At 39.0% G+C, this 12,438-nt stretch overlaps 1 protein-coding gene across 1 annotated transcript in view; it reads right to left on the bottom strand.

The window, feature by feature from the left end:
• NAV2 (neuron navigator 2) overlaps positions 1–12,438 on the bottom strand; it is a 240,549-nt gene that overhangs the window by 164,707 nt on the left and 63,404 nt on the right. The window contains 1 exon segment of the mRNA XM_086614125.1: positions 5,636–5,753. Within this exon segment, the coding sequence (XP_086470251.1) occupies positions 5,636–5,753 (118 nt within the window).

Below are 12,438 nucleotides of genomic sequence, written 5' to 3'. Positions count from 1 at the left end.
CTGTGCTCTACTTTTTTCTTTCTTTTTTTTTTTTTTTTTTAAAAAAAAAAACCACCACAGTTGCTTTTACTTCCTCTCAAAAGCTACGATAAACCAAGGCAACTTTCCCTCCCACTTGCGAACCTGCAGTATTTTGTCCACCAGTGATGGTTCTTCACCAGTTCCCAATTACTCATCACTTCCTTTTATGCTGTTGGTCTTCTCTGCCGCAGGTCATTTAGCACGTAGATGACCAAAAATAGTTGGCAGTAATCAGCAAAGTAACAAGAACTGCAGTTTCTGGTCCATCAGGTGCTATTTCTGCTTACCCCTGGGTAATCACCTTTCCCTGGGCGGGTTTATGTCCTACCTTTTCTCTTTCTAATCCACTCCTAATTCACTATGGCTCTTGGTTAGTCCTTTCACTAGATTAATGCAATTATCGTCCCTTCTCTGCTGGTGCAAGTGCTGTGACAAGCAGGTGGAATATATAGGCTAGGTGAAGAATCGATTGAGAGCAGCCCTGAGAAGGACTTGGGGGTTTTGGTTGATGAGAGGCTCAACATGAGCCGGCAACGTGTGCTTGCAGCCCAGAAAGCCAACCATATCCTGGGCTGCATCAAAAGAAGCGTGGCCAGCAGGTCGAGGGAGGTGATTCTGCCCCTCTACTCTGCTCTCGTGAGACCCCACTTGGAATACTGCATTCAGCTCTGAGGATCCCAACAGAAGGACATGGAGCTGTTAGAGCGAGTCCAGAGGAGGGCCACGAAGATGATCTGAGGGCTGGCGCACCTCTGCTATGAAGACAGGCTGAGACAGTTGGAGTTGTTCAGCCTGGAGAAGCCTCTAGGGAGACCTTCTAGCAGCCTTCCGGTACCTAAAGGGGGCCTACAAGAAAGCCGGAGAGGGACTTTTTACAAGGCTATATAGTGATAGGACGTGGGGCAATGGCTTTAAACTGAAAGAGGGGAGATTTCCATTAGATCTAAGGAAGAAATTCTTCGCTATGCGGGTGGTGAGGCACTGGAACAGGTTGCCCAGAGAAGTTGTGGATGCCCCATCCCTGGAAGTGTTGAAGGCCAGGTTGGATGAGGCTTTGAGTAACCTGGTGTAGTGGAAGGTGTACCTGCCCATGGCAGGGGGGTTAGAACTAGATGATTTTTGAGGTCCTTTCCAAGCCAAACTGTTCTATGATTCTATGATTGGAAAGAAAGAGATAGCAGTGAATGAGATAACAACGTGGCGTGCCCACGGGCAGCGTGATGCTACAGTTCATCGCACAAGTCAGTGAATGCTAGGAGATCTTGGAATCACATCCAATTTCACAGCTGCAAAAGCACAGCTTTCTGGCTGAGATAAATAGGCAACTGTCACAGCTACTGTTTCTATTTGCCAAGTAGGAATATGACATCATTTAGCATAAACTGGAAGTTATGGACAATCATAAAAGCTTTAAATTATATCTCAGCCTTGAGCAAGATGTAAATTCACAACCACAGAAACGTGAAATGCAGGGGATTTTTCCCAAACCGACTGCAAGTCCAGAGAGCTTTCCCCCATCAACCTTTTTTTTTTTCTTCACTGTGAATATAGTGAATTTGGTTCCAATGTTTTTAAGTGTTTGCAAACTTTTCCTATTTATACACAGACTGAGAGGTGTACTAAGGTAGACAGTAGAAACCAGCTATATGAAAGTAGCAATGAGTGACATTGTGCTTTCATCAGCTGGATCTGAATCAAAGCTTGGAACATGGTACTTAAAAGACTGTTTGGGTTTATGTATTTTACAGGAGGCATATTATGAAACTGCAAGCCAGAATTATATGAAAACACAAGTGAAAATGAAACTCTAGCATCAAAGTTGCAAAGAATTCTTTAAATCTATTGGCCAGTCAGTGTCCCATTTATACAGGTACAGGTACTCATTCCTGGTGAAAAAAAATCTTCAGCAAATGCCATTGCATAGAGAGTGTGAAAAACTTATAATCAAAACAAATCAAAAGTGTTTCAATAAGCACTATAAAGAACAAAATTGGCTCAAAATAAGTCCATGAACTTCATAACAATGAATTAAACTTTCTGGTACAACCTTAGCAGTTTTTCTGCATTATTCAGTACTTTAGACATATCCTGGGACATGAGATTACTTTTTCTTGAATGTACGAATGAATATTGCTCAATATAATTCCTACACGTGCCTAGGAATTGTCACCTGTAGCTTTTAATTGAACTGCCACTCAAACATTAGTAAAATGAGCCTTTGTGTAACATCTCACCCAAAATGCCACAGGAGTTATCAGTAGAGAGTACCACTAGGCTTGATCCCAAGATTCCAGTTTGAAATGGAAACCTGTAACTTTCCTCCGCAAATCTAACAGTACAATTTTCATGACGGCAGACAAAAGCTATATTGAGGATAAGTCACAGTACAAATTTGAACTGGAATAGTTATCTGGAGTAATCTTTTAAAATTAGAGCAAATTAGACTTTTAAAAATAGAGCAAAGATCATTCTGTTTAAGTCAGCACAATTAATTTCAAATGGAACACAAATTATCCAGAATATTTAGGTATACTTGTACACTAGGCTATCTTGGCATACCCAAAGCACCTACACTAAACACTACGCCCATCACCTCCTATAATGGCGTACTGATTGCCCAACACAACACTCATCTGCACATGGTACTACCTATTGAAATGACTTTTGTTAAGCTGAATAAGTATTTGATATTAACCCAACGTCTTCATCCCTATTTCTAAAGCCACAGCTTTTGTATCTGACCTGACTTTGGCTGTACCCGATCCATTAAAATATTCCACAAAATATCCTAGGTATCAGTAGGAAAAGTCCTATTGGACTGGGTTAAAATTTACTTTTAGCATTGATTCTAAGTCTTGAAAACTGAAGGTTCTCACAAAGAATCAACTGACAATTTGATACAGAGCATGCACAGACCCAGTATATCTGCATTCATGGATTTAAATATAGCTGCTATGCTTATATGGCATTTCTAAGGCATATATACTCGTGGATTTTATAGACTCATAAATTTTGAACTGAAATAAACCAGAATGTCATGAATGCATTTTAATTGACTTGCAAATAGAAAAAACTATCATCACATAACACTTCTATATTATCATTAGCAGTTTTGAAGCCTGAAGATTATCTCCTCTGAAGTCAAATGCAGTAATGTTTGGTTTAATGTCTTTTTAGATTTGCTCTTTGTTTGGATACTAAGGTAAAAGAACTACCTACTTATTAGTAATTTTAAATTTTTCTTTTCCTAAATATACAGTCATTTCATTTCAGAAAGGTAAGCAGAAAGGATTGCAATCACTATCTCCGTATAATCATTAACTCTTTTGGAGTCTTCATTAAAAACAAACCAAAACACATTCATTCTTTTTCCAGCTTTGGATATTCTGTAGTACTTCAAGATTCAACATCTGTGATGTAAATCTCAGATGGTGAAGACAAGAAAAATTGTATCACTGATAATTAAACCTGAATCAATTTCAATGACTTTGGATAATCTCCCGATACTCCAGGCACAAGACAAAAAAGAAGAAGGATCTTCATGGCTGCTTTTACACATAGCACATCATAACATAAAAAAGAAAAACCTCTCCTACACTGCATACAGAAGCTTTCTCAGTATGCAGTCTTGTTCTAGGAAAAAAGCTTGTATTTTGCAGGCTACAGCTAAAGCTGCTTCTAGGTGTGAAAGTTATCACCATCTTTGTGGCAATGAGATGCAGCGTGCCTAAGGCCATACACAGCAGGCACAAATGACAACTTCTTCACTGTTAATTTGGAGAATTAAACTGAGAATGTTTAAATACGACTTTCTTTCACATGGAAAACATTCTCTGAAAATTAAATCCTTCCCCTTGTACTTTACCTTTTGAATGCTTGCAGACCTAATCTTAAATATTAGCCAAAAGGCAGGTCTAAGAATGGCTAAAAAAAAAATGCCAAGGTGAATCAAAGCAAAATACAGTAAGCAATATTATTTCTCTGTATTGTAGAGGGAGTAAAACAACATTCCAGTCAGCGACATCCAAGTAAGAGTTTTCAGAAGTCAATACTCAAACTACACTTAAATACTTAGTACAACCAGGTTCATATTTTGATGGTGGTATTCTTACACACGAGTTTTCTACAACAGCGTTAACGTAAGGGAGCTAGGTATGTATGAAAGGAATCAACGGCTAATTGCTCCTGGGCTTCCAAATTTGTTTCCCTATTAAACACACTTAAGGAAATAGATACAGGATGAAGTGTCATTCATAGCGAATACCCGTCAACACACAATCAATTCATGGCCTGGTTTTATACATGTATGTAGCTGCATGGTGGATCTGTAGAATGCTACTGAGACATAATGTTGCTCTACGACATGGAGACAAAATCTTTTTTGATGTATTCCAGTGCATCTCTAGTGAAGTCTTTGAAACGATGCCATGCCATTTCCTCCCCATAACATGGCTTGCAGATTTGTACCTTAAATCAAGGAACTAGCTAGTTTACAGCATCTAAACACATATAAATATGCATGCACTGATGTCTTGTTACTTCACTGCTGTCTTCTTAATTTGCATATCAAATCTGCCAGTTTGCTGCTAACAATAGTTGTCCTAATTCCCATTAGCAGCCTTTCCCATTCCATCAATCTCCATCGGCCCATGCATGCGTTTTGTGGCATCCCAAGTACCAGATGGATGAGCCTCTGAAGGAACTAATGAAGGATCCAGGCCCAAGGGAAGAGGGATAATATGTAGCTTTACATGGGGCCAATGGAGAAAATTGTTTAGAACCTTCATTATCTACAAATAGTAGTGCAAACTGAGGGAACTAAAGGCTTTGTAGAACTGAGCCTGAATGTGAGATTTGTCCTAATGATAGATGATTTTCCTCATTTGAAAACTCATTATGAGAGATTTCTTTTTTTTGTGTCACATAAAAATTAGAATCATAGAATGGTTAGGGTTGGAAGGGACCTTAAAGATCATCTCGTTCTAACTCCCCTGCCATGGGCAGAGAAATCCTCCACTACACCAGGTTGCCCAAAGTTTCATCCAACCTGGCCTTGAACACTTCCAGGGATGGGGCAACCACAACTTCTCTGGGCAACCTGTTCCAGCGCCTCACCACTCTCAATGTAAAAAATTTCTTTCTTCTATCTAATCGAAATCTCCCCTCTTTCAGTTTGAATTATACCCCTTCTCCTTTCCTAGCTGCATATACAGATTTTCCAGATCCAACTGGAGGCAGGAGGTTCAACACAGCAGGCCAATATCATTGTGAATTATGTTCAGATCAATCCCCAAAAGGTGTCAGAAATAGAGATAGTGAAGGCTAACAGCATCCCAGCAGAAAAACATCCTTCATCTGTTGCTTTTTTAACATTCGGCTGTGCGGAGCAATGTTGCTGTGTCAGGAGACTGTATCAGCAACATCAAATATTTTTCCACTATGCTTTAAGACAAGGCTTTATCAAATAAATTAGTCAAGTCTCTGAAGGAAAATTATCTACATAATTCCATGCAGTTTGATGGATTTCCCCCTGCTGTGTTTATGTAGAAGATAAAGGTAGTGAATTTCTGAGCGAGTTGGTAGATACCTGATACAAACCCAAAAAGTCACTCACCTACAACCTGGATTATTTCAGCTAATAAGACTCCATCAGTCACATCTTGCTGTAGATCCTTTATCAATCTCTTGTGACCCGATTTTGCTAGATAGTGATTAGCCCAATCTGTATAAATCTGTTAGGAGAAAGATAAACAAAAAGAAATTATTAGTTATAACATTAACTTAAAAATGAGAGTTCTTTGTTTCTGTTGGTATCTGAGAGGCTGATCACTGATCACTGTTTTTTTGCTCCTGAAACAAGTCAACAACATTAAAATTCAAGGCATTGGGCAGATCAAATATTCAGCTTACTATAGTAAGGCTTTTCCGATTCAGAAACTTGACATCAACCTCACAGAAGACAATAGTAAACTCCTGAACATATTACAGCTTGAATGGATCATCAGCTGGTCAACTAAAAGTTCTACAGCAGTAACAAGTGTGTAGAAGAGATTTTCATTTCTACCCAAGTATTTTTTTTGCATTTTCCCTTTGACATTCCTTCTTTACATCTGTTACTGAGAAATTTTAAAAGATTCTTTTCCAAGAACCACTTCTGGTATATATTAGCCAAATAGTAATTTAATTTTAAGGAAACTCCTTTGTTATATTACCCTACACGCCCTTAAAGGTCTTAAAATCTACCAGTTCTAATAAATTCCTTCTCACAGGTTAAATAGGCCTATTAAATTGATTTTAATCTCTCATGAAAGCTTCTAACTGTTGAGATTTATTTTAAAACTTATTATCAGAAAACTATACAAACAAAGCAGTCAAAATCTCTCTTTAATTTGCATTAAGTACTGCTCACCACCTGCTAGCACAATTTATCCAAGATCACCAGAAAACTTATAAAATCTGTTCATGCTAGGTTGTCAAAAAGAAGGAAAAATACTTGACTAGGTATTTCTGTTTAGGAATTAAATAATGTCTCTTGTTCTTTGTATAGGAAATTAAGGGAAGGCTTTTTTTATATTATCTATTTATATTCCAAAGAAATAAAGTAAAACCAACTAAATGTCAAGATTTTACATTTCAAATACTCAGACAAATATTAAGGCTCACCCCTACTTTCAAGCCTGCCCAGCGTATCAGAAATTCCTTCATCTCAATTCAGTCTATCAGTAAGCAGGAGTAGATTCAATGTGCTTTCTAGAGCACGACCCATGCCAATCCTCCACAGTCCCTATAAACCACCATGCATTGGGGTGGTTTTTGGGGGGTTTTCTTTTGTGGTTTGTTTTTTTTTTCTCTCTTTTTTTTTTTTTAATTAAGGCACTATGCTGGTGACAAATGCCTCACACAAGAGGGTGAATCACTGACCTGGAAGGAAATGTCTGCACAACAGCCTTCAGTCCCCAGAAGCCCAGGGAAGCTCTCCCTGTGCATTGCCCAGGCACTGCTGTTCTCCTTCACACCTACTGATAGTTAGGAGGAACTATCAGTAGGAGGAGAAGGGCCCGAGCCCTCTGGGCTGTGGGCACTCAGCTATGAAGATTCCTATCCCCAGCCTTAAGGAAGCAGATGTAAAGGATGGCCACTAAAATTGGATTCTGTCTGGTGGCAAAACATCGTTGAAACAAAACCTGGGTTTCAAGCCATTTCCCCTCCACCACTCCACTCCTGAGCTATGCAACCCCCCAGATCATTGTATATCAACACAGATCCTTTAAATTACTGACAAGTATCACCAAGCACCACAGCCACGGCTACTAATTTCAGAAGCATCTTCACCATCACATCAAAAATACAAGGCTTACATCCTTCTCTTTTACGGGAGTCAAAGGCCAACTCCCAAGCCTAAGAGTCAAGTATTTGCCACACAGGATGGAGGAATCTGGAAACAATACAAGGATTGTAATTTCACACTCCTCTGGCACTTGCTGATCCCATGTCATTATGATAAAATGAAGGACACATATTTTGACTAGAGTTATTTTGGTTATAAAGTCTTCACTCGTATCTTTTTTAAAGCTGTAAAACACTCCTGGTAGCAGCAATGAACAAATCATTCAAAATCTGAAACATACGTCTCTAGTTTCCATCATTTATCCTCTACTTCCATTTTTCGAGTAGCGGGACATGCGTTTCCTAGGCCAACAGCATCACAGACTTGAATAGAAAAAAAAAAAACCCACACTGGAACATCTCCATGAAAAAAACAGAGCTGAAAAACATCTCAATGAAAAACATCTCAATAAAATAAACGCTGGGTACACATGAGTGATTTCCCTAGCTGACTGAAAAAAGAAAAGGGAAAAAAAAAGTCCCCACACTTTGCACAAACCAGACATTGTGTTCCTTAGCTGCTTTTACAAGAAAACATTTTCCATAACAGGAAGATATTTTTAAAGATCCAACAGCTTTAAGGAACTAGGATTGACTTCACCTATTTTTCTCCCACATAGTTCTAACTTGCTTATCTGCAAGTAAAGACATATCAGGAAACAGGTTGAAAACTACTTACTTCACAGCACAAGGGTCCACAAGCACCCCTACAACCTTACTGCGATCTAGCTGACAAGCAACTTATCAAACACAAACCCTAAGTTTCTTTTAATGGGAAAGCTGTGATGAATGTCCTAGTTTATCACACAAGAACTTTCAGCAAATAGAAGATTATACTTGGATGCATCGGTTCCAGCCTGGCTCATTTCCATGATGCAGATCATCACGCAATCAAACAAATGCTTGGATCAGCCCTAGAGTCCAGATGACACAGAAGGGAGGACAAGCAGAACAGACCCCTCCTGGCAGAGCCTGAAATTACAGCATCAGCAAGACCTCGAGAGCTAGTTAGGACTGATTTTTAAGTCAAATAACAGTGGGAGAATGCATGGTTCGCATTGCAAACTGCTATTTCGTAGCTATTTCCTACTGCACCAATTCCTGCTGTATCCAGGAATGCTAGACCTTATATTCATACCCTGTAAATAAACAGAACTGCATCAAAGAAATTCCTAACTCCCATAACAATCCGTCCTGGTAAAGGAGACAACTTGAAACACTCCCAAACACCCGCTGTCTGATTCACTGTCTCCAATAACACATAAAGAAACTCCCTCTGTTGGCAAATTATTCTTGTAACTCCTAGTTTGTGTGCTGAAGTCAATGTCTGTGCTTGGTACTCGAATTGCAGGCAGAGCTTTTATGCTTATTATAAAATATTCCATTAAATGCATCAATAATGCATACCAGTATGGAGAAAATATCTGTTTCTGGGGTATTTAAGGGTGTGGAATATCATTTCATTGAAATAGTTCATTAGGAAAGCCTTTTGCAGGAAAAGAGAGATTTAATAAATCTGTTCTGCTCTTTTTAAAACTTTATTATATCACATTATTTTACAATATGCATAATGTGCAATTTTTTTTTTTAAAGCTGTCTGGGCTATAGAGTTACAAGCTCTGAAGCGTTCTTATGGCTGCAGTATTACCCAAGCATGTCGTAGTAGCTCTTTATGGTCACTGCTCATTTTTATGGCATATATTAAGCTAATTATGGAAACTTTCCAGGATGTTTTCAAAACCTGTTTGTTGCAAGTCTTTGTAACGTACTACACAAATACGATTCCTAATGTTTCTTTTCCTTTTCCATACAAACAAGTGAAAAAATATTAAGTGTACAATGGTTGCTATTTCTAGACACATGAAAAACGTTTCAAAGCACATAATGTTTTCAAGCGTTCAAAAACAGGCAAATAATTGGGAAAACAATAATAAAAGAACTAGGAAAACACTGCTGAGAAACTTTCTATTCATATGTGCCTATCTCTGCACATGAATTTTGAGTGTTCCTCAGGTATTTTCAGCAAGCAGGTTACAAAGTCACACGTTTGAATATTCACATGAAAATAAGCTAATAATAACCTAATTAAAAAGCACAAAATCTTGCGATAGGAAATATTTGACTCACTACAACCAAACGGATACTGCCTTATTACATACACCAGCATGGGCTTTTCAAGCTTTTCAGTGATTTCACACAGTATGAAAATCATCGGAGGCAGCTTCATTATTTTAGTTAAGAAAATCAAGCGAACAACATGATTTGGGCATTATCACCAAAAACAGGTCTTTGTGCCAGAGACCAGGCAGTTTAATGTTTAACCCAGGTCTAAGTTCTGGCTTTTGTTAAAGGTGGACTCAGCTGTTTGGTAGCTTTTTTTTTCCTCTGTAGTCTATGATCTTAGGAATCCAATTATCTGGGAACAAATTAAAAACACGTGAAAGGTTTTTTTCTTCTCTTATTCTCCCCCTCCCCAATCAATCAGGTTTGAATTGTTACAGGTAAAGACTGATTCCATCAGGTTTGAATTAAGGGCACTACAGGTAAATATTGATTTTTGAAATATTCAGTACACTGAGAGTCATTGCTAAAACACTATTGCACAAAGTAGCAAGGTTTTGAGCAAAAACTCTCAAATTCTAAAGCTTTTGAAAGTTGTCTGTAGAGAAAAAGGCCTAAAGATGAGGAAGTCTTCAATCAGCAAAACTGTATTTTGAAATTCAGTGGGGTTTCTTTCCCTCCCCTTTCTTTAGCATTATACCTGCTTGTTTAAAGCACGTTCCAGACGAGAGAGAGAGGTCTGAAGGGCAGAGAAACCTTGCTTTCCAGCTAGAAGACTTTGGCACTTGTCACTTTGAGTCTTGAGTAACATTTCTGACCATACTAAGAGACCACATCTATCACACCTAGAGCACAACTCAGACCACCTGCACCATATGTGAATATTGAATCAGCAGAAAAGGTGCCTTTCGCAGAACACCTTGTTTCCTCGAGACCACACCACGAAGCACTTGGCGAGGGCTGGAGAACATACTGCCTGGTAAAAGGCAAAACCCTGAAGCTTCTGTCCACTTTAATTCATACAGTTTTTTTAACTTTGGAAAAATCAACCAAAAAGCCAAATAAACTAGAGCTGGCCACAACAGTCTCAAGATGGCATCTCAAACCACAGTATTCCTTTCTACAGATATCATTTTAGAGGCAACAGGCTGATACCTGGGTGCTCAGACATGCTGATGGGCAGGTTCTTCTTGATCTGCTGGCAGATAGGGCCAAACACAGCATCTGCAGGACTATATTCCTCTGCTCCCATAGTCAGTCAAACCCAGGAAACAGAGCATGAACAAAGTCATGAGAGCAATGAATCCAGGAAGATCCTTTAGAGATCATAAAGACCACCCAGTATATCCATGGAGCTGACATTAGATTAAGGTGCTGGGTATGATCATGTACTCCAGGGTCTCCTTTAAACAGAATTTAGATCCAAATGGGCATGCGAAAACTACCCAATGATTTTTTGCCTCCCCATTGGTATTTTAAAACACGTTCATTATGAAAAGAAAAGCGTTCATACAAAACTACTTGGAAAGAATTTTCCTCTTCTACGCAAGGAAGTAGAAAATATGCCTGAACCCCTTCCTTGTCACTCATTTCTACAAAAAAAAAAAAAATTCTAATTAGAACAAATGCCCCAGTACATTTTCAAACCTTTCTTTTCCTCCCTCACCATTTCAGTGCCTAACTAATCAGACTCCAATTGTTTTCTTCCGATAATTATCGTGAATCAGGCTCTTGTGAATTTCCTAACAGCTGAAGAGTGTCTTTTTGACAGCGTGTAGCATAATTAGAGCAGAGCAAAGCTTTTATCACAACTGAATAGCAGGGTTAGTCACACCGATGAACTCAGTCGGAACACCCATTACAATGCGATGCCTGTGTTGCTGCTGACCAAAGCACACTGCCTGCTGAAGTTCACAGGGGGGAAAAAAAAAAACAACACGAAACCTAAAAATAGACACAACACATTGAGATGATCCTCATGGGAATGCCTGAAGTTGCTACAGTACTATATGGGGGGAGGAAAGCCCCTCAGATACTCATTGCTGCCCAACGTAATGGGGTTTACACGTGCGGAGTCATGAAATAACAATTTTTGACTGGTAACACTAATTGCACTCATGCCAACCCATGCCACACTCCGATACAATGATCTTATTAATAGATATCCCACTGCAAAGCTCAGAGGTAAAGTGCTAAAGCCAAAGGTTTAGCTGAAAAACTCATCCCTCAGAAGCATGTCTGGCTCCAAGGGAGCATACTAAGGATAAAGGCTATTTTGAAAATGCGTAGAGATTATGGCCCTGACAATAACATAGTTGATATTTTGCTGAGTTACTGGCAAAAGAACAACTAAGAAGCACACTGTAAAAAAAAAAAAAAATAAATAAAATCAAGTTTAACAGCATTTGTCACAGACCTTTTATCAGCGATTTCTTACAATTTGTGGCCTTACTTGTCTCAAACTACTTCCTAAATCCTGCAGGAAATCTGTATCTGTACCATGACACAAATCCCACTAAAAAGACAGAACTGGTTCTTCTAGAATGGGTAGAGCTTTGCACTACTATCCAAAACACCGTTTGGGGTGTTTTCCCCAAAGTAAGCTCTTGTAATTGAAAAAAAAAAAAAAAAAAAAAAAAGAGGCTTAAAAAGCAGGGCACAGAATGGATAAAGTGTGCTCACACTTCTCCATGTTAAATAAAAGGTATTAGTGGGCTTTGAGGAAAGAGTTCTGTCTGCTCCTTTTCTTTAAGAATACCACAAAAGATATGTAAAGAGTAGAACACAAAGCAAAAAGACCTTGTCCTTAGGGATGCCCACGAGTCTCCAGTGATCCCCAGCTCAGAGTGAGACATACGGGGTGGACAGTGAATGGTTAAGTCGGCTTGGACCCATCAGCCTTAGGCTGCATCTGTCTCCCCTCCACTCTCAGAGATACTGGAAGCACCCTGAAAGTGAGGATGGGAGCCT

The sequence above is a fragment of the Tauraco erythrolophus genome, chromosome 6 (assembly GCF_009769465.1).
Source record: "Tauraco erythrolophus isolate bTauEry1 chromosome 6, bTauEry1.pri, whole genome shotgun sequence".
NCBI classification, from domain to species: Eukaryota; Metazoa; Chordata; class Aves; order Musophagiformes; family Musophagidae; genus Tauraco; species Tauraco erythrolophus.
This window is presented reverse-complemented; position numbering and strand designations above follow the sequence as displayed.